The sequence below is a fragment of the Aythya ferina genome (assembly GCF_964211825.1).
Source record: "Aythya ferina genome assembly, chromosome: 2".
Classification (NCBI taxonomy): Eukaryota; Metazoa; Chordata; class Aves; order Anseriformes; family Anatidae; genus Aythya; species Aythya ferina.
Genome location: NC_140297.1, coordinates 57,956,720 through 57,982,635, shown reverse-complemented (window position 1 = coordinate 57,982,635; position 25,916 = coordinate 57,956,720). Strand labels below are relative to the sequence as shown.

Genomic DNA, 25,916 nt, shown 5'->3' with positions numbered 1-25,916 from the left:
TTTCATTAATCGTTCCTGTTACAGGACAACTGTATAGCTCTGTAATAGTGAAATAACTTGTTTCCATAAAAATACAACCTGAAAGTTCTATAAAACAAGAAAAACAAATAAATCCAGGTGCGTGTGATAAAATCTCTCTTAATTAAGAATAGGTGAGGATTTTTCACAGTGAAACACAGCATCGGGCCCACAACACTTCCTGTAAAATTAGGGAAGGAGGAGGAATTTGGCTACTAAAAGGGATTATCTTGTTCCTGTTAACACAGAGAACTGAACAGCATTGATTCTTTGGCTGTTTATTGAGATTTGAGCATCCCAGCCCCTGGGTTAATTTGTAATCCCAGCGTGCAGGCTGAATTGTGCAGGTGCCTTTTGGCTAATCCTTACAGGAATATCTCCTGAGCCGCTGGGGTATCGCCCTGCTGATTGCCACCTTCCAGCAGCGCCCAGTGAGGTCCCGCTGCTCTGATGCTGGATGGAAGGACTCGTCATGGGCTTCAACAAGCAAGGAGAGGCACCGGCTGTCTCTCAGGAGCTATTTAACAAAGGTGCTTGCTTCTGAACCCCCTTGTAAAGCCAGCTAATGGAAGCAGGATTAGATCTCTTTAGAAATGACAACGTTCTAGCATTTTATTTATTTGGTAAAATAACATACAAAGTTACCAGAGGTGTTTAGGCAAGTGTGGTGTGCTTTCCAAAGTAATGCCAAGAACGTGACAGGTCTCTGCCACCACCAGTATTATGGGATTGCTTGTGCCCTGCTGCAGGGAGCTTTGTGGCAGGTTTAGCAGAAAACACATAGGAAAAGGCTTCTTGCTTCAACAAGTGGTTAAGATGCAGGCGAATGGGAAAGAATTGGATGCACTCTTCTTTCTAAATGGGACGTGAATCAAAATGACTCACGTGCCCCATGCAGCACAAGGTACCTGCCCAAGCTGGAGAGCAAGCTGACAGGCCCATGAGCTGGCCAAAACTGTGACTACCCAGAGAGGTATGCCCAAAAAAAAAAACATCAGCCCACTTAGCCTGGGAGAAGCTACTGCTTTTAAACCGTCTGGTTTAATGCAGCCCGTTTGCACTAATCAGGCCTAATTCCTATTAGGTGCAAGTGCTGTAGCTCTGCTAAACAATGCTTGTTTATTGTTTGTTAGCCGTAAATTAGGTCCTTGCCCTGAGCAGCTTGCCTTCCTGATAGTTCCCTTCGTGGTGATGACCGCCTGGCAGGAGCTGTTAAAATCAACCTAGAGAGTAAGGAGCAAATGTAATCCAACAGTGGCCGTGGCGATGATGGATGGTTTAGCAACACAAACAACTGGGAAAGGAACTGCGGACATTTTCAAGTCAATTTAAGAGAAATCATTTAACATACTTCAAATGGCTACGGTGATTAAAGGACTGCAGCACCTGCCATGAGGCTGGGGCACCTGGGATCGTCAGCGTGGAGAAGGGATGGCTTCGGGACAGGGGGAGCAGAAACCCTACTGATGCACACAAACAGCTGTGAAGGAAGAGTGAAGCCAGGACAAAATATGTGTGGAGTGGAGTCTCCCTCCCTGGAGATGTTCGAAACCTGGCAGGTAGCAGGCAGCCTGCTCTATTTTTCCCTGCTGTGGGTGAGACGGGGGACCAGGCGGCCCCCAGAGGCCTCTGCTCACCTTACCCCTCCTGGTAAGAAAAGAAGGGCCTCCTACATAGAACATAACTTTCTTTTGGGGGTCTTCTAACAAAAGATGAACGTTTTCCCAATAAAAATGAAATGATTGTCCAGATCGGTGTCTAGTGGCATACAACATGACATAATTACAATGAATTAGAGTTCCAACGACCTGATGAAAAAGTTAAATGCAACCCAATCTGCTCCCCAGTTCCTCAGTGGAAAAGACTGTGAGGGGACGAGGGGTGCTTAGGAGCCCTCCTGAAGTTATTTGGGTTTTCAGCAGCTGCTAGTGGTTTTGAGACCTTTGCTCGCCTCCTTTTCCTGGTGTGCTGCAAAGCCTCTTGGCTGCCCCTGCTGCACCTGCGTCCTCTCTGTGAGCAGCAGCCGTGGGCTGCGGCACACTTAATGGGAGCCACATGGCTGAAGCAGCTCCTCAGCACACCAGCCGGCTGCTTTGTGCTCCCTTTGAATACGTGCAGCCTAAAACAGCTGAAACACAGAGAGGAAGTGGCTTCTGAGGCTCTTCAAGGTCAAGAGGTAAGAAATTCAGTGTTTGCAGACGATAGGTCGTAAAACAAGTGCAGGGGTTTTAGTGCGACTTTCCTCTTGTCCCACTCCCCTCATCTGTTGGCTTCCAACCCCACCCACCCCTTTCTTCCTTCTCCAGGCTTAAAGACTGGAGTTGGAGGAAAAAAATGGCAAAACACGATGATACTGCATGTCCTCGTGGCATTGATGAACCCATGGTTTGGTTGGGATGGCCAGGATGGATTGGTTAGGAGTGCCTGCAGCTCAAAGGGCAGCCCTAGGTCTCTAGGGGGAACATGAGAGGCACAATTTGTACAAAAACTCCATTTCCCTGAAGGGACAAAGAGAAGGCGAACAGCAGCACATACCAGGTCCTGGTCTTCAGCAGTCGACCAAAAGCCAGAGTTGCCCAACCTCCGAGGTGGCAGGAGATCTCCGGGTGGATTTCTTGCTGCGTGGGCTGCAGCAGTGCAGAGTGAACATTTCTAAATCATGTGCTGTGTGTTTTGTTTGTTTTGTTTTGTGAAAGCATATGGCAGTGATTTCATCTTGAAGCTGGGACACGCTGTCTCTCCTTGATGCATCCTAATCCTTTGCCAGGTGTGCTGGGCATCCCTACAGGCTGGATCAAGTCTCGCAGGTGGTGTTCATCCTGGGCAGCTGCTTGTAATCCCCAAGCTAGATCCCGTGTGTGTTTTCCTTCTACAATGGTTCATCACAGAGATGTTTTGCTGTGTATCTTTAGTCCAGCCCTCCATTTGCTTTGGCATTTGCTCTTCAGACTTCTTCAAAAGCCACACTGTCGTGTTTGCTGGATCGTTGCTGAGCAGGACAGCGCTTTCTGGTCTTTTAATGATCATTTCTTCTAGCTCTCCCTTCACTAATAATCATTACTAGCAGTAAAAGTTGAACGTTAGGATAGAGAGGTGAAAAAAATGGAAAAAAAAGAAAAAAAAAAAAGGGAATTGAGTGGTGTTAGCTCTAGGTTTTCACCAGCTGCATCTTGATTAAGCTGCTCTGTTACAGTAGTGAAAAATACTTTCTCTGGATATTTTCAGTGGCTTGCATGCTACTTCAAGGAATTAAAGCAGGCCAATTACTTGTGTCTCTTCACCTTCTCAGTCTGTGCCTTAGCCTTTGCAAGGCAGCAGAATGAGCAGTGTGTTTTTGTTTGGTTTGTTTTGGTTTTGCATATTCCCTAACTTGCTTCTGGTGTTGGGCAGTTCTTTACTTCTGTTGGCCGGGCTGCTGCAGTGGCAAAATCAAGTAGCAAAATCTCTTGTCATCTGGCTGTACCATGGCAGTATTTTACCTGTTTTGCACCTCCTGAGTGTTTTCCTCCCTAAATGGGGCTGGGAGAGCTAATGTGCTCTCCCCAGCTTGTCTTTGGCAGTGCTGATACGAAACAGTGGCTTGTTCCGAGTAATCTTCAGCATCGGCAGGTCGCGTAGTGAGCCTCTTCCTGGAATGCTGAGCTTATGGTCGGTGGCCTTTATTATCTCATGAGCTTTTTAATGACAATTGATGGTGCAAATCTGCCTGATATGGGACTGCTTCGTTAGCAGTGGAGGGGGATGCTGCCCGAGCTTCACCTTGGCTGCTCCTCCCTTTTGCTTTAGGTAACACCTTGCTGAGAAACAGGGAAAGCAGAAGCGGTGAGGGAATTGCTTTGAGAAGCTGACTAAGTCCTCTAGCCATGAAAGAGCAACCCCAATGTCCAGATTTAGGTCTGTAATTGTAAGAAAAGCCCAATTTCCTGGCAGTTTGTTTCCTTCAAATTCATAATACCAGCATACACAGGACACAACACACGGCCTTTGGAAGAGCAACTCTTGTTGCAATATCTTTATTTGAGGCTTTTGCTGAACATACAAGCATGACAATAATGACACAGGTCAGTGCTGGAGACGAAACTGTCTTCAGAGCATCCACTTCGGGGACATTGTCCTCTGCAACACCAGCGTGCATCTATGTGCACAGCATGATGCAATCAATTAATGGCTCCTTCGGTTCAGTAGGAGGTGGAGAAGCAGCTGCCTTGGACATTAGCCTCCTTGCACACTGATGCTTTTCACAGGGGAATGGTAGACTGAAATATTCTGCCCATCCCGGAGCTTCAAGGTGACATCCTGAAGGCGCCAGCTGACACAAACCAAAAGAGCTTTTAACTAGCTTTAATCACTGTTAATCTAGCAGGAATATTGGTGTAAAAACAGCTGGCATGGAGAAACAAATCATTCCATGCATTCATTGCTCTTAAAAATAAATAAATAAATAAAATCACCTAATTATTGTAAAGCTTTATTTGCAAGTGCCAGTTTCTGAAAGCTATTTTCCCTAATGGAGTAGCACAGCCCAGAGTTAAAGCTCCGGGATACGTGCTCCTGTTTTTTGCAACCTGAATAAAATCCTGGCAGCTATTTTTAGCTAGGTCACTCCCCTCTCCCTGCCGACCCCGCGCCTTTCTTCCCCTTCATCCTGTCGGTGCATTCCTTGCCTCGCTCCTCTCCAGCCTTGGAGCCAGGCTGTGTTGCTAAGGAATTATCCTAGCTTGGGAGAGTTTGAACACTGTGCGATCGCTCAGTGTGACTGCTGAAAAACTGACAGGGTACGACAGTGGTTACTCAAAGGAGAAGAAAAACTGCGTTTGTTGGATGCAGAGGGGGAGCCTTTTGCTTCCTCAAAGCTCTGCTCCAAAACCACTTCTGTGAGCCTGCTCATGCCGGTTTTCCAGCTGGGAAGGACCATTATCCCAGCACACTACGATAGGATTTTTAAAGCTCCTGGCAGGCACCCAGCTCTGCTCTTACTGGAGTCAGTGCTGAGTACATACAATTAGGTAATTAGACTGCTGCACCTCTCTGCGATGAATCTACAGCAAGGCTCTTCGCTTGCCAGCCCTCTGGCTCGATCTGACCCACTGAGAATAACCACCTCGCTTGCCGACGGTCAGCAAGCACAGGGCTTGCAGAAGCTGCTCCCCTCGGCATAGCCTGGGGTCTCGGATCTTCTCTGCTCACCTCAGGGCAGAAGCCTGCAAGTGGTGCTTGGCAGGACCAGTGCCTCGCCTGCGGTCTGTCCACCAGCCCCTGGGCCTCCGTCGCCTCTGGGCAGGGAGCTCTGCACCCTCCCCGTCCCTGCACTGCCTGCCTACCAGCAAACATTCCCTCATCCAGGTTCAAACCAGCTCATTTTTCTTTTATTTGGCTATTTAAAAAATAAAATTTAAAAAAAAAAGGCAACAAAAACTGATGGACAGACTGTCCACTCATAGTCTGAAGCATTTAAGTGCTTCTGGAGCTCACCTCCCAGTGTCATTTCACGCCATTTAACATTGCCTCTTGGGTCTGTGTGCCTGCTGTACAGGACCACAGCAGCATGGCCCACTTAGACGTTTGCTATTCCTCCCAGGGATTTCAGGAACTCTTCTTCATGGAGCAGACAAGAACAAACGATTTTGCTTTTAGTTCCCAGGCAGGTGCAAGAACACAACGTGCTGTCAAGCCCCAAGCGGATCCATGTGTAGGCCTCATGAGTACACTGTGGCAGTTGAGTTTGACAGGTTTGTCTGCCACAAATCATTTTGCCAGAAAATGCATTTTCTTTTTTTTTTTTCAACTTGCAGGTGGAAATGTGCAAAGAGCTCGCTTTAAAATAAAACCCTGATAGATACGTATGCATTTTGCTTACTACTGTATTTTAACATCTTTAAATCTTCAATTGTCCTCACATTAGCTCTGTGAAAGAGGGAGGAACTGCTATTTCCCTCCATCTGTGAGGAGGGGATAGTAAGGAGTGAGCGTGTCAGGGTGCAGATCCCCAGAAAAGCACAGGTGGGCACAAAAGATGCCCGAGGACCTCTGGGGGTATCTTTGGCAGCTAGGAAGGAGGCCAGGTCTGGCCCTGAATCTCTGAAGTCTCAGTATAGTGCCTTCCTCCCATGCTTTTAAACCTTGCTTCCCGTAGTTATTCTGAGCAGAAATCCAGTAAGTTGTGGTTATCTAATTACGAAATGACAACAATACCATATGGCTGGTGGGAACTGAGCAAAAACGTTGCAGCTCTGTGTTTCTAAATACAGCTATCAGAAGTGTCTAACAAACTCGAAGAATAAATGCATGTGAGGAGATTTTCATCTAATAAAATTTCCTCTTTTGCAGTGGAAGATGGACTTTGAATTCCTGTAGTAATGCTCAGTTCAAGAAGCGTTTCACATTGAAAAGGGAGATTTTCAGGCTTCAGTACTACAAAGATGTAATATTGCTATGTGATGCGGAGTCAGAGCATGCTTCTATTGCAACATATCTGTTCTAGCACTTCTTTTTAACTATAAGGACCATATTTATTATATAATTTGAAATAAAAAAATGCCTGATTTTTAGCTTACCTTGATATGCTCTGATATAACATGCAAGATAACTCCCCTAGTGCAATACCTAATACTGAAGTTGGGCCCACCACTCAAGTGGCCTCAACGTCTCCTTGGAGAAGAGGGGTGAGAGGGAACAAGATGCTCCCTTGGCTCACAGTATCTATCTGTATACTGAGTTATGATTTGTAGAAGACATTTCACCCAAATGAATGGCTCATGCTGTTCTTACACTTGTATTCATGGGGATGTATTCAGTCTGTTTCTCAACTAATTTACATTTTTGTCATAATGATGGTAACAACCTTTCACAAGATCCTCAGACATGAATTTCCTCTTTCTTTGCATGCATGATCTCAGCAACCCAATGACTAAACCAATTATCCTGCTCCCCTGTTTTCTCCTACCACTTCTGTCCCCGCATCTCTGTGTTTCTCCCAGTACTTCCCCTAGTACGCACCATTGATGGGAGTGGTCCATTTCTGAGTCAATGTAGAGGTACCCCGCTGATTTTGTTCCAGATACAGGTAACTTTATCTGCAGATGTAAAAGTATGTTAGAGATTCAATGAAGCGTGTTCCTGAAATGGAAATTTACTCCTTTTACAGTCAAAGCAGCAACCTGCCTCCTTTTAACTTAAACTCTCATTTTGTTTTTTAAACGCATTTCAAAAGTTTCACTAAGCTCCTCTAATGGCTAACGTGTACGTGGCTATACAAGTACGCCTGTTCTGCCATACATTAATCTCTGCTGAAAGAATGTACTGTGTTACAGCTGCAGCCCCCAGGGAAAACCACTCGCTCTCTGAAATATTTATGAGCAAACACCTTTCCTCACCAGAATGCATAGTGATCCAGAGGTGACCTGCATTATGCTCGAGCTTCCCATAACCATAACAAGCCCGTAGATTGACTATCTACACATCAGTCAGCCCATTAAGATGCATCGAGGTAATAAGACATTCAATTATTTTGTCGGTGCCACAAATTCTACCGTTCAGGGTAGTTAATAAACAAAGCTGTGCTCAGTGCTGCAGGTCTTAGCTAACTGCACTCAGTCTAATATTTGAATAAAAGCAATGTTTCAGGTGTAGTGCTTGCTGGTTGTACTGGAGCCACAAATGGAAAATGCCCTGAGTTCTCAAATGGGACCAGTAGGTAGGAGGTAGGAATGTTGTGGAGTCAGTAAATCTCTCTCTGATGATTAACTAGTTTATTTCATGAAAACATGAATGTTCACTGTGACTGAGAGCATGAAAAAGTGGAAAGGAAAGTTGGTGGTTTATGTCTGGGGTGAGGTTTGGCAGAAGGCAGGGTTTTGATTTCACCCCGAGTCACTCAAGCGACTGTCATTCTCAAAGGGTGACACAGGAAAATATGAGTGGGAAAAGTTCTCTTCTTTTTCTTCAATCAGCACAAGGGGTTGTGCATTTTTCCCATATTTTTGGCCTAAGATAAGGTTTCTGGTAAAACCTCTAAAACCTGGGTAACATTTTGGCCTAGGGTATTACGTAGGTGAAACCTGGCTGGAGTAAGATGGGAAGTGCAATTTCATGTGAGTTGGTTAAAGGTCAGTTTTCTTGCCCCGACAGTCTCCTCCTTCACCTGCAATATCTGGCACATTCTTTACTGTCCTTATTTCGTCCCTAGGTCTCATAAATAGAAGAATCATTAGGAACAAAATGATTCAAAAGTGACACAATCCCTCAGCGAGTTGCCTGAAGAGCTCTCTAAGGATGTCCTGGGTCACTAGCAAAAACAAGGAAGAACAGCCAGTCCTGTTCTTAAGGACGTGAAATCTCTGGGTAAAAACACAGAATGCAAAGCCCTTTTCAGACGGCCAGGCCCAGAGAGGAAGTTGACTTGTATTTGTGAGGTTTGCCTCAGCCCAACCCCGGGGTGATGCAAGTCAGCCTTGTGCAACATCCAGCGCCCAGCGCAGCATTCTCTGGCGACTATGTAATAATGTGAGCGCTCAGCCCCGTGCCAGGCAGTCCTCCTCCATGGCACAGCCTTACTGGTGCTTTAGAAAACACGCCGTTTGTGCTGCAGCTCCGCAGCACACCTCGCGCGTGGCTGTAAAACCCTCTCCTGAACAAAGCTTTAAAAACTAGCACGGAACATACCTGGGGGGAAGGGAGGCAACAGCTAGTTTAAAGCTGGAGCTTAATATGTTTCTGAAAATTGTTTTGTGGCTTGCAGTAGGAGGGGGATTCACTAACTTGGAAGGTCCTCTATCGTTCTGTGATGTGCCCATACAGCACAAAATGCAGATGCTGTTCTTGCTGTTTCTAGTTCTTGTTAGAGCAACAGCTTTATGCCTGGAAATCTGTTGCTTCTCCAAATCAACTGGCAGCCCATCCTACTGCCTCACCATGGGACTTCTGCTCCCAGGTCACTTGTGACCTGCCGAAAACCCCAGTGCTGATCTCTTTTCACCTGTGCTGACACCCCGGGAAGCTGTGACACAATCTCCCCAGCGTTACCTGAGCCCTTTCTGTGTCCACGCGGTTACTCCCATCTGTCAGTCGGATGTTGTGAACCTTTAGAGGGGGAGCACCCAGGGCTTCCAGGGCAGCGGGATTGTTGTTGAGTTGCTCCAAGCCCTGCTGATAATACTGGGTCCTGGCAAAGCCTTCTAGATGAGAGAAACAGGATAATGAGGAGACTGTCTACTTAAGATCTAAAGATACAATTTGGTTTTGTGTTGTTGTTTTTTTTTAAAGATACTTCCTCCAGACCCCCACACTCTCCCTGAAACACAGTTCAAAACTACTTAGTAGGATAAATCTGGCTAAAGGAGGAAACGAGCCCTTGTATCAAAGAAGCAGTGTTGTACTGCAATTCTACCCAGTACATTTAAGTGAAAAGGGCTCTGAATATCTGCAGATAGCCTGTTCCGTACTGATGTACAGTTCGGCTTATCACTGGGTGTCCCTGTCTGTCGTATATTTTGTAAAAGAGGGGGTAAAAAAGAAGGCAAAGAGGCGTAAGGATGAATATTTGCAAATGTTCTGAACGTGACTCAATCTTCTTAGAGGAGATACAGAAAATAAGAATAGAGAATATTTATTCCACAGACACTGATGTGGGACAGCAACAGCTGCTGCTGCTGCTGTGAAGCCCTTGCTGTGGTTTTGATACAGCTTTTCAAGTGGCAGCCGTGAAGCTGCGACTCTCCTGAAGGGTATATTAAAACGGAGGCACAAGGAAGTGCCATTAAATTTAATGGTCAACCAGCAACAATAGCACGGCAGACTGGATGCCGCAGTGCTGGCGTATGGAGGACAATTGTGGTAAATTGCTATTTATCAGTGCCTGGCTGCTCTGTACAGCTAGGAAATGCTGTCCACTGGTGACCACTGCACAATGCAGAACTGCGAGGCTGGAAATGTGCCGACCTTCCTATGGAGGTGGAGATTTGGCTAAAAATATCTTATGGCTTGCCAGATGAGATTTCTAGACATGCTTCATGCCAGCCTAACTCCCTTCTGCTGACATCAAGAAGGGCAGTGTCAAGCTAAGGGTGTGCACGTATTAAAGTCCTACTCTGGTAACTTTGTTCTTGTCTTCCAAAGAGCTTAAAATAAGGTGTATGGTTGTTTCCTGGTCTTCTGCCTGTTGGTATTACTCTCGGAGCATGAGGCTGAGGGATGCTGCCCACTCTCCCTAGCTAGAGGCATCCCCTGCAAGCAGACAGCATCTAGTTGTTGGCACAGAAAGAGCTTTGCTGGCCTGCAGCCTGCGTTGGCCAGGCCCTCTTGTCCTCCTGGGCCATCCTCAGGAGCATGCTGACCCTTTAGTGCCTACTGACAGTGGCAAGCAACCACCCAGCTCATGTTAAAAGTATGTTGTACTTAGCCTCCAGGTTGGAGGGGAAAATGGTTTGAGTTTCCCAGTGCCCCAGCTCAGGCATTCCAGCAGCACCTCACCTTGAGTAGCGAATGCAAGAGGCCCAGCGATCTGTCTGTCAGCCTGCTTGCAGTAGGAAAGCTGAAAGCACACTGGGGTTGGCCAGGGAGACTGCTCCCGTAAGGGAGGGAGTGGAGGCAAAGATGGAGAGTAGAAATATGATTACCTGAATGTTTGTACAAGCTTTCAAAGAGAACACGTGCATGCAAACTATTTCAGCCTGAAGGAAGGGGAGGGAAGCACCCCTCTTCCCCCCGCTCCCACCATTATGGAAACTGTTTGCTCCCTCATTCAGTACACTGGGCAGAAGGAACTGGGATGGCCCTGAGTGTGGGCAAAGGGGGGATGGTTCCCAGCGTGGCCTCCCTGTCTTTTGGAGGCTACAGAGCGACATAGCCATCAGTAGAAAGTTTCCTTTCGGCAGCCCAGTTGGCCTGTCACTGTGTAATCAGGGACGTGCTCAGGGGCCATCGGTTCTGCAGCAAAGCGAGAGGTAGCCACCGTGCTGAGCCATCTGATTACGTGGCTCAGTGATGCAGGCAACGAGCTCCTTTACTTTCAGCAGCACAGGGGAGAGGTTTTTTTTCAGAGATTTCCAGATAGCAATGCCGAAGCTGAAAATTAAAAAATGCTAATGTCCTTGTTAAAGCCAGATTCAATATTTTAAAGCATAAGAGGATCATATATCTGTCATATACTCCTAAGCTCGAGGGCACGAGCTGACTAAAATTAAAGCCTGCTTTCCAGCCTTGTCTGATTTGTTATTAATACGTGTAAAATGAAGGGGAGGTTTCACAACTTATCTCAGGGCTTGAGGAACAGGCTCAGCTACACTTTTCTGGCAGCATCCTCTGATATAAGGGTAGGTAAAAGCAGTATCATGTGGTAGTACCAGCAAGTGAGAGATAGGATTTGACTATCTGGGGGTCCTACAGACTTCTTGACCCTATTTCTTTTCTGATGCTAAATATCTAGAAATAATTTTAAAAAGAATTCTATCACTCGAGCTAACACTTTGAATTCTCAGCCAAAGACGTGGCTATTAGGTCTGTCCGTGAACAGCAATGTTACCTGCCTAGCTTTTCTCTCCTTTCTCTTCTTAATGTTGATCACACTTGAGGTCATAGTCTTCAGGAGAAATTAATACAATCTTCAGCACTTCAGAGGCTGTTGTGTTTACGGCCAGCACCACAAAGATTTACTGATAAAAACTGCTAGACTTGAATACGTTCTCACAGACCCTCCTTTAAGTGGCTCTCTCTTTCCTGCCCAGTTGTAAAATCTCAATAAGGGATGAAATGTACACGACTGCCTCAGCTTTCGTTTCACCTTAGCCCCCAAGAAACCTCCCAGCATTTCTAGTGACCACAGCAGTCTGCCTTCGGTGTAACACCCACCTTTGGAAATGGGTGCAGCAGCGCGTTAGAGAGGGAATCAGCCCAGGGATTAAATAAAGCAGAGGCAGAACCCAGCAGTTTCAGCCACACTTCCCTGAACTTCATGTGCTTTTCAGACCTTACACACTGCTATTTTCCCTGCCACACAAAAGCAAATGAAAGGGGCAGAGGAGAAATAAGGTTGCTAACAGCACCGAGACTTACTTTGCATAAGATTATACATAACCACACATCCCCCACCGCTGAACACTCCCATAAAAATAGCCATTTGCCGCAGTTTTCTTAGAGAAGCTGGCATCTTTCCCCTCCCTGAAAAGAAAAAGAACAGACATTTGTTGTAAAAGAAGCAAACTAAAGGGTTATTTCCCCCCTTCTCTCTTCCAAAAGCCCCTTCCGACCGCCCAGCCAAGCGGGCCTGAATGAAAGCGCTGCACACAGCGACCGGGCTCGCTCTGGCTGGGGCCCCACCGCACACCCAGAAGGAATCACGGTGAGAACAGAGCAAAGCGGGGACCGAGCAGGCCTGAATGTGTTTATTCACTCCTTTTAGGGATGCCACCACTTCACTAATTGCCGAGAAGAAAATGACCTCCCCAGTGTGGCGGGGAGCCAGAGGCCCAGCGCATTGTTCTCAGGCTTCCCATGCGCGCTCGCTAGCACAGTGCAAGTATTCAGACTTGAGGGGCCAGATTTCTCTCTCGAGTAAACTCCTCTAAAGTAAACACACTTGTGGCAGGGGCAAATTTGGCCTCACGTCTTAAGCTGCCAGGCCAAGCTAGCCCTATGCCAGCAAAGATAATGTAGCTAGGGTGTGTGTATTCTGCTTTTTCTTTTCTGTTCATTTTTTCTTTTTATTTTTTTCTAAGCCATGTGGTAAACAGGAAGGTTCTTGCAAGCCTATTTGTCTTCCTTCCTGCACCCCCCCTGCTTGCCACCAGCCTGCTCTTTTCATGAGTCCCAGTCCCAGCATCTGAATGAAGGGCACAGCAGAGCGAGGAATACCTCCAAGAAAGTCAATCTACCAGGCTTCCGTGGTTGGGGTGAAGTGAGACCATGAAGCCTAACGAGCCTGATCTAATGCTCCTGCCCACAGCAGGGTGGCAAGAGCTGAGCGAAGTTGTCACAGGAGAACAGCATGTTGCTTCAGGCCTGGCTGGGGCAGGACAGGGCTTGACCAAGTGTCTGAGCATCACCTCATGCTCGTGCTTCCCTCCCAGCTGGGATGATAGGGAGGAATGGCCTTAACAGCGACTTAAACAATTGAAAGATTAACTAAAGCCTGCCCTTTCTCATGCAGGAACATAGACATCTGAGTACATGGGGAAGCCGTGGGGATTTCTAAGCCCGAAGGCTTCACACCGAAGTCCTGCTGCCACGGTGGTGTGACGTTAAGTGTTACGCTTAGTGAGAGCTGCTCAGCAAACCGAAGCACAAAACCAGTTACGGAAATGTGACCTAGGCAAGGCCATTTGAGTCCTGTTGTGCAAATCACCTCCAGCATCCCTCAGGTATGCATTAGTCAGGTATGGCTCAGCTGACAACCACAGTTTAGAGAGGGTGGAGAGGAGAATGTCCTGTGCTGGGTCAGTGTGATACTGGCTACCTCCCTCAGCTCGCCTCTTTGCTAGGATTCCCATACACCATCTCTTCATCATGCTCTAGCTGGAGGGAAAGCAAGATTATAACCCAGTAAAAAGCTTCATCTACTGACTGACAGGCACTAGCATTCAACTGTAAGGCATGTTATTTCTTATTGGAAGGTGTTTTTTTTAACTAGTTCACTGGGTTTTAAGAGGTCTTAATGGTCATGTTTACAGCTGATTTTGCTGAAAATCTGTTGATAGCTAGCACTGATAGCAACCCAGATAAATACACGAATGTTATGGCTGTTTTACACCCCAAATCCCCAAGTCGTACCACTTGCACAACCACATCATCTATGCCCCTCCTGATCTGCTTCTCTGCTGGGTTTTCTTCACTTCCCCTGAGGAACTTGAGCAGCGTGAGAAGTTGCAGCAGAGGAAGTAATAGTGTGTTTTTTACAGAGAAATGGTGACAGTCAACTCACAAGGACATCAAGAGCTTTTTTGCCTGCTGGCTTGTGTTTCCAACTTTCCTTCGATCGCAATTTACAGCATTTTTTTTCCCCTCGAACTGCACAGTCTGATTAATATCTGCGTTTCCTGTAAGATGTGTCCTGCAAGGAGCAGGACATACCCAGCTTGGTGTGCCGACCGCTGTTGTTCTCAGCAGCCTGTTACACTGATCCTTCTGCTGGATGCAGAATAAAGCGAGGGACATGCCTGACGCCAACACCACATAACAGGAAAAAAGGTCGTAAATCTGGAGAGCTGATCAGATATAGCAGGCTGTGACCCGAGGCATTTGTTTTTCCCCTTTCAAAGCTGCGGCCTGAAACTGCCAGGCAAAATTTGCTTTCTGTGATGAAATTCAAGGTAATTGAACACAAATGTCTGGGCCCAGGGGGTGCTGCCGACTGTTTGCTGAGTAGCAGTGGAAGGACACGGAGCTCTTGCACCAGCGAGGAGGTTTTGACCAAGGCTGAAGGGACCTGCCTAGCAGAGGGCTGAAATCAGACAATCTGCAATTTGCCGTCAGCAGGTTTGAGGTTTGTTCAGTCTCACGGTCTGGCTGCACCCGAACAAGCCAGATGGAGAGGAAGAGGAACCTCTTGCCACTCGACCACGTGCTCATGCTGGTTCTCACCGCTGCCTCTACTCGCCCTGCGTCCCGGCCCCCCAGGCCCTGGCCCACACATGGTGTGCTGTGAGAGGGTCGAGGGCTGCGAGCACCCCGAGGATGGCACGTCAAGACGGTGCCATCCAGGAATGTGGTCTGGCAGCCAAGAAATGTGGAGGCCGGTAGGCGCTGCTGCCCTGCGCGCCTCCCCTGCCCACAGCCATCGCCCGTCGCAAGCCCCGGCGAGGCAGGGCCGCGGAGGGCTGGGGCTGGGGCGCCTGAGTCACCCAGAGCCTGCAGGGCTTTAGTCACCTGCCCGCACCACCTCTGCAGAGGTCCTCGCCGCCCTAGCAGGGAGAACACCTCCATCGCTTGCTTGCTGTCACACCGGGAAGCCAAGTGGCCAGGCTTACCTGTCTCCAGGCTAGCCTTCTACTCAGTTCTCAGCTCTTCTCCTGGCCTAGTCATAGCGCAGCACGTTGTAGGAGAAGGGTCAGAGAGCTGTGCATTTTAACAAGTCTCCAAAGACCTTGTAAACCTTCTCTTTAATCCCACAATTGCCTGTGAGCTTCCAAATCAAGGACACAGGTGTCCTTGGAGCTTTGGTGGGTCCCTCGCAGGGGGCTGCCATCCATTTCATTACCATCACGGTCCTTCGTGGGATGGATGTCCAAGTGTTGTGTTCAGATCCTTGAACATCCTCAGCATGCAGCTGCTGCTGACTTTTGGGTGATGACACAGGAGATACTAATGGTGTCAGCCTGTGGAAGACCGAAACATGGTATGGAATTGTTGATGGTGAGGATTCATCATTAGGATCCCTGCCCTCTGGCCGACTGCTTGCTGCTCCCATTGGGTGCTTTGCTGAAATGCCACAGAGGTGGCACATTAGAGAAGGGAAGCTGAGACATGCTGAGAGACTTGCCTCGTGTCCCGAGACTTTCTGAAAATTACTTACAGCTTGCAAAGTATAGAGGGTATTAAAGAGAAAGAAAGAAAAAAAATAGACTTCATTTGCCACAAAGGGAGTAACTGTAAGACAATGCATTTAGGGGACTCTTATAAATACAATATGCAATTGCATCCTAATGAGGGAAGCTCAAATTGCTATCTGTGACAGAGATCTCTCCTCAGAACCTGTTATACCACTGAAAAGTATGCAAGTCAACTTGTGGAAAAGCACATTTCTTCACAACTGGTAATTAAAAAAAGCACAGTTTCCAAACTATACTATTCTGTGAAAAGATCTTTTTCCTCATGCTCTTCAAGATTAAGTGGAGATTAGCACATGTAAAAACACCAAGCCTACAGTTACCAAAGGAAGAGACATTAAATCATTTTAAGTGACATTCTCTAAAAATAAGTATTAAGGAGCAGAACTTCCTAATAAGGGCAATGTTCACTTCGTGCCTTAAAAATAGTAAGATCTGGTGGAAAAGGTAGTATTCAGATACGGCTTTGAAGTTAAGGAGGACGCAGAGAGTTAACAATGAGATTTAACAAACCCGGAGAGGTGGAAGACTCCCAGGGTTACATGTGAAATGGTGGGTTACTGCAACGATAAAGTCTGTTTTTAATTAGACTTTGTTTTCTCCATAGAGGATCTTCTAAAAATAGGCTGGACTTAAGAGATTCTCCCTAATTTCAGCAAATTCAGATCTTCTGTTCTGGTCTCTGCAATTCATGTAGGTCATTGTTTTTCCACTGGTGCTAGAGGTTGGTCTCAGGCACCTCCACCAAAGGCAGAGGAGCAGTGAAGCTAGGGGCATTTTCACAAAGCTACAACCATCCATTTCACTTGCCTCTGACTGGAGTGGGGAAGCTGGGGCTGCAGGTTCTTTGGGGGAGGCACCTCCTCCTCCTCCTGGCACCACCGGCACCTCTGGCTTCCAGGTGCTGTCACAGCCCAAACAGTAAACAATAATATTGCTGTGAATTCAGAGAGAAGATACTTGACCTCTGCAAGCTTACTGTGATCGCTGCTGGTTACCTCAATTTGGGCCGCTGACTACCTACCTGGCCAAGACAATACACTGACAGGCCACTAATACATGCAACTGCAGCCTTTAAACCACTAAACCACTGCAGTCCTGAGGTGTCAGCCTGACATGCTAAATATGTGTGGCAAAAGACTATCATTAAATTGCATTAAAACTTATCAAGTGGCCTAAACTTGGAGCTGAGCATCTGAATTCAAGGCTGGAAATATTGCCCTGGGAGCCTCCAAAAACCCCTCTGCAACTCAGGCTGGTGGGAACTGAGTCGGCCTCAGCTTCAGCTTTTGTGAAAACCACCCAGGTAGTCACCGCAGTCACAGGAGGTAAGGGTAATGTCAGGGAAACCACACACAAGCACACGCTTGCATCTCACATTCTTGCTATTTGGCTAGCTCAGATGGATAGATACAACCCATCCATTGATCTCCCCAGATCCATAAGGCATCTGGGTCTCAGCCAAATTCTACACTAAGAACATGCCAGGACAAAATTTTAAAGACAGCTTGTTGACATTCACTGTCTAGAAAATACCTTCATCATTGGTACCGTCACCAAAAAGAGGTAAGCACAGCAGAAGCTATTTTGACAGAATAGTCATTTCAGTGTATTATTTTCCCCTTTTTCAAGGAAATAGTCTCAACATACTAGTTACCACATTTCTGAGAAGTAACAACACAAGTTGTGCCCCCTTCCAGCATGTTCAGAAATACTGAAGACTTTGCATATACTACCTGCCTTCACCAAAAGCTCAGCAACTTGTAGAAAAGAAATTTGCTTAATTCAGAGTCAAAACAGAAGTAGTTGTAATGCTTTTTTTTTTTTTTTTTTTTTTTTTTTTTTTTTTTTTCTCATTTGTTCTTCTCCAGCTGTGCAGAAAAGGCATATTTTGGTACTTAGGGAGGTAAAACATCCTTATCAGCCAGCTTTGAAATGGTGCCCTCAGGGGTCTCCAGGTGGACTGTTTCCTAGAAAGATGTAACTTATCCTGGTTAAAATGCTTTGAAAGGACAACAGTGTGTATGAAGAATATTACTAGCAAGCCAGAGAGATGTGCTAAGTTTATTCTTCTGCATTTGCTGCTACCTAATTAACAAGGAAAGTGAAAGTGGTCAGTAGGGTGATTAAGGACTGCAAGCAGGCACCTTTTCTTTCAGTTGTATCACATCTCCTGGGGCCACACGCTACAATGCAGGTGGCTTGTTCAGTTATTACAAAGCCTAACATGGTGCCTACAGATATTTTAGTTTCGTTTCCTTTTTCTCCTCTCTTGGGCACTCTCACTTGCACATTTTAATGTATTTATATATTTTTGGTACTCCATTGGCACAATCTACTTCCCCATGTGCTACAGTCTCATACAGATGGTTCCCCTACAGTGCATTTCTTTTCCTCCTATGTGCCTAGCTTCAGTCCTCTACTTCTCCTCTTCCCCTGCAGACTATTGCACCACCCTGTGCTGTGCGGGCAGAAACAGCAGTACTATCGTTCCTATTGATCCGAGGAGCCTTCTCCTGCCATCCATCAGCTTATCCCTCTGTGAAATTGTTTCCATCTTCCTAACTATGATAACGAAGTCATCATAGAACTAAGTCATCAAAGAACTAAGTCCTTTTTGCTTTTCTCCCAGGCTACAATGATGCTGCAGCCCAGTTTCTTAAGTATCCCCTCGATGAAATGGTTTCTGTCTTCCTAACCACAGATAATGGAGGCAGATGCCAAAACCATTTCTGCTCTTCTCCCGAGTTGCAATGATGCCACATCACAGTTTCTTAAGAATTTTTGAAGGCTAGGCTTATGTGCCAGCCAGTTCAGCAACCCTTACCAGAGCATCCTCGAAGACAAATACAGCTGCTTATGCTTTCTACTGAAAGACAAGGGATATCACAGAAAAGGGGCATGACTAGGGCATGTTATTGGAGAAGCAAGATAATTATACCCACAGTGTGACCCATTTTTGCTGTTATTAGAGCACAGCATTATAGGTTAATGCCTAATAATCTGTCATTAACATCCCTAATTGTATGTTTCTGTAATTGGATACTCTAGGTGGGAGGAAGGTGTGAACGTTCACCTTTTGTATTTTAAAGGTGAATTGCAAAGATTTTAAGAGTAAGAACTCCTAAGTAGGATAAATGAAAACCTGCTCCCAAAGTAGAGGGAAAAAACTGTGTTTATGCTTTTAACAGTGAGCGTTTTACCTGAGAAAACTATAGGACGTCTTCTTTGCTTCCCTGCCACTAGGAGTGAGGTCACCAGAGCTGCAATCCAAGGTTCAAAAGGATTGCTCCACTCTGTACCAGCACCTCCCCACAGCCTGCATCACAGCCCAGCTTCCAAAGGGCCACATTAAAACAAAAAAAAATCTCATAAAGAAACAGCAAATATATCCTTTCGACTGTCTCAGGAATAATACTCTGTGCTTAAGAGGGGCTTAGCAGAAGTGGACTGTCAAGCCAGAGAGCTTTTCATAGTGTGATGTATATTTTCTGTACATAGTTTCCTCGAATAGGTTCACTGAACCTGCAAGGTAAGCGATCAGTGCAGAGTACCAAACCATTTTTCATGGAAAGATCAAAGAGCTTGCAATGCCTTGCATGCGGTGGTAACTACTTAGTTCTCATGCCAGTCTATGGCCGTTTTTATGTCCAGTACATTAATTATGCCAAAGACACCAGCAAGTTCCCAAAGCCGACAGACCGACCTACCTAGCTGTAACTCATCTTACTTTCTCACAAATTCTGAGATGGGAAAAAACATCCAAATACAAGGAGTCTGCAATAACTCTGCTGGAAAAAAGGTCATATTTTACCATGTAAAATGAAAAGGAAGTTGTCACAAAATTCCCTAGAAGTACTCCAGATGTCACTGGGCTAGGACCCGTACATGGCTACATCAGAAGTTAGTCACTGCCCGGATATTTACAGTCCCTAACTCCACTCCTGATAAGGTTTATGTCTGCCTGTAGTCTTACTAACTCCAATAATACGATCCATATGTATGCAATAAATAGGCATGCAGTAGACAGTGACCTAAAGGAACCAAATGCCAAGGGAGTCTGTCACAGGAAAAAAATGTTTCAGGCAGGAACATAGTGTAAATCATATGATGCTTGTTCCCTTGTAATGTGCCTGCTTCCTTAAATGAAGGGGGGGAAAGATGTGATCCAGCCTGCTGTGATCAGCATGAAGCCTGATTTACGAAGCCTTTAAAAATTAACAACATAAGTGAAAGCAGTCAATAGAGTGACTAAGGATTCAAAACAGCCACCTTAGTCTTAAGGCCAAACATATTGTTGATTTAATGCTTTTTACTACACAGTATTATAGCAATACATATTTTTGCATATGACAAACACCTTGCTTTTATTCATACTTCCTACTGAAAACCAAAATTAAATAAAATACTATCCCAAATTTCCCTAGATTCTCAGAAGTGGTATGTTTATTTCAAGTGCCCATCTTTTCACTCTACCCAAAGGGCCTCTCCTTCAGAAAATGCTGACCTTGCCCTTCTTCTGAAAGTCAAGTCCCTTTGAAATACATCAGATCAACACTTAAAGCCTAAGGCTTTGAGAAAAACTAATTACGTTCGAACATCTTGGACATCTGGATCATTTCCAGAAGTTGGTCCTTGCCCATATGAGTAGAACTGGTTCAGTATCAGCTAAATCTGTTAACGCAAATTAAGATCTGGGAAAAAAATAACCTCAAATACTCATGACATTTTAATAAGTGTTGAACGCCAGAAACAGCAGAAGACCAATGGGGATTCTGACCTAAAAACACTCTGTTCCGAGACTGAAAAAAAAAAAAAGAAAAAAAAAAAAAGAAAAAAAAAAAAAGCTATGATGGGAACCATTAAAAAGAAAGAAAGAAAAAAAAAGAAAAAAAAAGAAAAAACTGTGGTACTTGAAGGTGTCCATTTAGACAGACCTAGCTTGTTAACTTGCATACAGAGCTATGTGAAATAAAGATGGAGAGAGCAAAAGGGTAAAAGAAGTGGTGGAGCCTGGCACACATAACATCTGGTGTCACACCTCTAACTTGATCTAAGGAACAGATTTCGATTTATCCATCCACCTCTGGAAAAATAAAAAGGTTTGCTGGATATTCACAAATCAGTTGGGAGTGAATCACCTTGTCTTCCAAAAATGAGTCAAGACAAATTATAGAGAACAGCTGACTGCAATCCATATTTTCCTCCTCTGAACATGTGTGGGGAAAAAAAAAAAAATGAGGGAAAAATGTCTCTCTTTTTAATGGTTGAAATGATGTCTTCATTTTATTCACTACATCTCAGGTCCTTCTACAGGACCTACTAGGGAAGAGATTTTTCATTTTGCAGAGCTGTGGCAGAAGAAGCCTGTGCCAAGTCAAGCACTTGGTTTCCAGTGACCGAGGCTGTGCCTGCACCATCCTCTCTTTTAGGCTAAAACACACCAGACACGTTCTGCAAAACATCAGGGCTGTTTCCCATAGCAAACCTACTTTTAGGGGTATGGAGACAAGCTTCTTCTATAGAGCTAGAACATAGGGCTTGGCCCAGCAATGAGGTGTCACAGTCTGGGAACTGGACGAAAGCACAAACCACACTTTTACAACAGCCAATACCTATACAGGCCTGTTGTTTCCTAAAAGTGCTGGGATCTTTGAAAATTAGGCTGCTTTCTGGCACTTTTAAGACACGCCCTCACTGGTAGCTTTCAAAGAGGACTGCTAACAACATTCATTATTTCCTCGTAAATTATTGCTACAATAAATAGCAATACTTATTGCTACTTTTTTTTTATTATTATTTTTTTCCCAGATACTTTCTTGGTGGTGTTTTAAACATTTGCTCATCACAGGGTAGATTACCAAGGGCTAAATGTAATGAGATTTGACAAATACAGCACACATGTAACACACAGGTGTGCTGTGGTCCATTAGAAAAGAGAATAGGATCTGCTAGCTGGGAATCACAGCTGCTAATAATACTGGCAGGAATCCATGCCCACAGACTTCCTAAATTGAAGGCTGTACAGGAAAGACTTTGTCTTTGACCACAACACACATTTTTTTCCATTTGTTTTTGTTTTCTTTTCTCATTGCAAGCTACTCAGCTCTTTCTTTGTGGGAATTAGGAAGAGTGATAAAGAGATGCCATCGCTTTTATAAAATGTTACTCCCAGAGATCTCTTCCCAGATAGAAAAAGCCTCTAACTCTGCGTGACTTTTAATTTATCTGTGCCTTTTGTGGTTCATATGACAGCAGTGCAGGCAAAGCAGAAGACAGTGCTCCCGGCTTTCATAAGCTGCTCAGGGACTGACTCACTGGATCACTGTGGCTAAAACCATAAACTTTGGGTGTCTCAATTCACACTTGCAAAAATAAGTGACTAAATACATCCTGGTTCCTCCTTCGCTGGAAGATAGTGACATTTAATGATGGCAAAAAGCTCTGACAGCCTAAGATACAGTGTTACTTAGGTATGAAATTGCCCGGGTGCAATTGCAGCATGTGAGGCGGCACGACAACGTGCTCCAGAAAAGGTATTTTGCAGCCTGGCACAGGGCGTGTTGTCGGACAGGCAGAATAATTACAGCAGCCGCAGTTGGCACTTATTATAAAATTAAAGAAGCCGTCATTAATAATCCGTGACTACCTGCCTTATAGTACTCTTCAGTCAACAGGCATGAGAGTGAGGGGGTGGAGGAAACCGTCACGCCTGCTAAGTCACCATGGAAGGCCGATACCCTTATTTTTCATCACTTTGTAATCTGCTGCTTTACTTCCTCCCAGTGGCTCTCCTGAGTGGCTCTTCTCTCACTGCTGGCTCCCACCTGGCCTTCCAGCCAAAGGACGGCAAGGATCTCTGCCGGGGAAGCGAGCCGCCTTACCTGCGGCAGGGAGGCCCAGCGAAGCGCAGCCCTCGCTCTGCTGTCCCAGCCTGGTGGAGAGACATCTCCCCCCTGGGCCATGTTCCCTGGCCTGGGCTGCCCACCAGGCCTTTCCTCTCAACATGTCTCCTCAGCATGCTCTCCTGCTTCTCGAGGCCATTTTGTCCACCACACACCTCTCCCCATTCATACCGCACCAGGGCTTGTCCTCTCACGTCTCGCTCCTTGCCTTCTGCGCTCGGGCAGATGGTTGAAGGAGGAGAGAAAAGCAACTTGTTTCCTCGCTTCCTCAGACAAACACGCGCTCTCCAGAGCAGACAGATGCCTTAAAGTCAGATACAGGTCATCAATTCATCTTTTGGGTTCAGCTGCAGTGTATAAAGCATTCGCTGGCTCTGGTCTAATGCTTTTTGACATTGTCAGACCCCCTTCAGTGAGCTACTGCCTTGTAACCAACTTGACAGCAAGTATTGTTCTACATTTATTAATACCGTACGTGCTATCTTCAGACTGGCATGTTCCAAGGCCAGGCATCAGCTGTGTTCAGTTCTGGCTTGAAAAAAAGTATTCAGACAACAGCACATACCTCCTGCTGCTAATAAGTAAATAAATAAATACATGCCTTCACCATGCTGCTGCCACATCTTTTTACCCTTTCCACCTCTAATTTCCAACATTTTTTTTTCCTTGGGGTTTCAAAATTTCACGTACCCACTTCCCTGCACCCTCCCCTTTTCAGCTTCCTTAGGAATTTTTTTTTTTTCAGTCTTCTTTTAATTTGTTCTTTTCTCTCTCTTTTGGATGCAAACCTAAATTCCAGAAACTTGAATCTACATAAAAGTTAATTAACTTCAGAAACTGTTTCTCCTCTCCTCTCCTTATTATTTTTATTTTTATTTTTATTTTTCATAATGTAAATATTTTGTTACTATAGCCACTATAATTTTCTATTATTTCTAAAATGTTCAGCTTAGTGGGTTATGTTTACTTAGTCAATAAGCTGATGATGCCCATGACAGGACCAGAAGTGTTTGGTTAGCAGCAGGGAGGAAAAAAAATCAATAACTCCAAGCATTTGGCAGCTTTGTGGGCAGGAAATCATTTGTATTCTCTGGTTTAAATCAATGACCTTCTTTTCTTTGCTGTTCCAACAGGAAATTATAAACTCTGTGAACATTATTTGCATAGTGCCTTCTGCAATACACTTGTATATGCTTGGGCAGAGCAATATGTTAACCCCAGCAGTGCTTCCCTGAGGTCTGTTAGACAAACCCAGGCACTTTAGCTTGCAGTGATCCGGCTGCAGTCACTTGTATTTTCAGAAGTGGAGGAAGAATTGAGCACCAAGTGAGATGAGCTCCTTCTCCACTTCCAACAGCACCATCAAAAAATGAAGGCTTTATTATTTGGTAACAGCATTGTTTACTGCAGAAGTATGAAAAAAAATGTGATTTTTTTTTTTTTTAACTTGCCAAGATGTTGTATTTTCAGTATGATGGACAGAAACTTGTTGCTTTACATTAGGGCTGCAATTGTGCCTTTGTGTCTTGCTTGCCATGGTTACCCTGAAGTGCCAGGTAAGGTCTGAAAGCACTGCAGCTTTGCTTGAACTCTGCTTAGAACTACAGAGTTCATGCTTATGGAAGTCTCAGTCTCCTTTTTCCTTTTTCTCCCCCCCTTCTTTTCTTTCGCCTCCAGTGTGATCACAGCATAGCCCCGAAGCCTGGGACACTTATTCATGCCCAGAATTTACTGTTGCAGTTCCTGGGCCTAAGCAACCCCTTTATACGCTTATCTTCATCCTCTGCGGGAGACTGATGTGGTGTATTGAACCCTAAAACCCACTATAGCTTCAGTAGTCTGCACTGAAGTTAAATGTCATAAAATTCAGACATCCATATTTTTCTGCTTGGTTTTTGCACATGACAAGTCCTATCACAGTAGTTCTCAAGATCATTCCCATGCTCCCAGTGCCATTGGCATAAAGCAGCAGTCACGAGGTGACACCTGAAGTAGTTATGTCACAGCCCTCCCTCCCAACAGAAGGATGGTAATACTGCTCCGAGTGGTTGAATTGGAAGTAATATGTGATTCTGGTACAGCAGAGAAGTGCTTCCCAATGTCCACACTGAACCTCTCGTGCTTCAGTTTGTGCCCACTGCCTCGTGTCCTGGCACTGGAAACCACCACCAAGAGCCTGGCTCCATTTTGTTCACACACCCCCTACAGGTATTTATACACATTGATGAGATCCTCTGAGCTTTCTTTTTTTCTAGGCTGAACAATCCCAGAAAGTGGAGTGCTAAAGCAAAGGATGAATTAGGTTGCTATTGTTCAGTCAACTTCTACTGAGTGGTTCAAAATCAAATGTGCATTTTTTCCCTGCTGCTTTTCCCCCCTTCCCCAGGCATACGTGTCCCAAAGTGTCATGCTGTCCCCATTCCCTGTTGAACACCGCACACCTGGAGTCTTTCCATGTCACAACAAGAAATGCCTTAATCTGGAGAGCAGTGCAAACAGAATAGCTCACTCCAGAACTATGAACTGGTCTGGTTAGTTTTAGGCCTTGGACTGAATTGTGAGTGATTTATGATTGCATCCGAATAAAACATAATCAGAAACTGTGGAGTGATAGTGGTGTAGGTACAAGGAGGAGTGGATATTCTTCTCGTGGGAAGAGTGTCCAGGGATGCTACTGTTATACGTGGGAAAGCATAGCCCATAACCCCAGTCTTTTGAGGCTGTGAAAGGTGTGCTAGGTGACTAATTCATTTCACTAATGCATGACTAGACACTTTCATAATGGAAAAAATGAGCTTCCTAGATAATTTGTTTTTTAATGTTATCTTAAGACTGTGTATTTTCCAGCATGCAGAAAACTGGTGCAGAATAAAAAATGCTGATAGACCCAAAAACTTAGGTTCAAAACAAGCTTGTAGATTATAATTTTGTTTTAATATATGAATAAGTCACGGTCTTCAAGGTTTTTCGCCAGAAGTCAGCCATGTATTTTATATGGTCTCTGTTTACAAAAAAGGCAAATTTAATTGTTTCAGGGGAAAAAAACAACAACAACAAAAAAAACCACCACTAGTCTACACCACAGGAAAATGATTTCATTCTGCAGTGTTCAAGAGTACTTAGATGGAAATTTAGCTCAAAAACTCTGTACTGAACTGAGCCTGAGATTTACCATTCAGATCTGGTTGTGCATTGGTCTTAAACATATTGCTGCATTTGTAGTGAATTGAATGGAATAGCGAGAGTCACTCTCTCTTCTTGAGTTTTACGCAGAGTGATGACTTTGCTGAGTTCAGTAGAGTTATTCTTGATTTGTATCATTATAAGCAAGAGTAAAGCCGGACCAGGAGTGTACATCAAAGCGACAGTATTCACATTTGCATTTAATATTTGTTAAATTAAATATTTGGAATAAAATGCACTGTTCGCTGCTCTGGCCACCGTGAAATGGCCTGAT

At 45.1% G+C, this 25,916-nt stretch overlaps 1 protein-coding gene and 1 long non-coding RNA gene across 7 annotated transcripts in view; one reads left to right on the top strand and one right to left on the bottom strand.

Annotated features, from left to right (window-relative positions):
- The first annotated feature begins 487 nt into the window (after positions 1-487).
- Positions 488-16,025, top strand: LOC311431329. The gene is made up of 3 exons (XR_014689350.1): positions 488-2,194; positions 13,160-13,370; positions 13,908-16,025. It is a non-coding gene; the product is annotated as an uncharacterized lncRNA (long non-coding RNA).
- The window catches only part of COA1 (cytochrome c oxidase assembly factor 1), a 56,404-nt gene continuing 34,489 nt past the window's right edge, over positions 4,002-25,916 (bottom strand). For 5 of the 6 annotated variants that reach the window (XM_084508712.1, XM_084508715.1, XM_084508711.1 and 2 more), the window contains 4 exons: positions 12,067-12,171; positions 9,040-9,191; positions 7,015-7,091; positions 4,002-4,327 (listed from right to left, as the gene is read on the bottom strand). In XM_084508712.1, the coding sequence (XP_084364838.1) occupies positions 4,231-4,327; positions 7,015-7,091; positions 9,040-9,191; positions 12,067-12,160 (420 nt within the window). In that variant the 5' untranslated portion in view covers positions 12,161-12,171 and the 3' untranslated portion in view covers positions 4,002-4,230. Of the gene's footprint in view, positions 4,328-7,014; positions 7,092-9,039; positions 9,192-12,066; positions 12,172-12,451; positions 12,527-25,916 lie in introns of those variants that run through there. The other variant, XM_084508710.1, reaches the window with a different exon arrangement.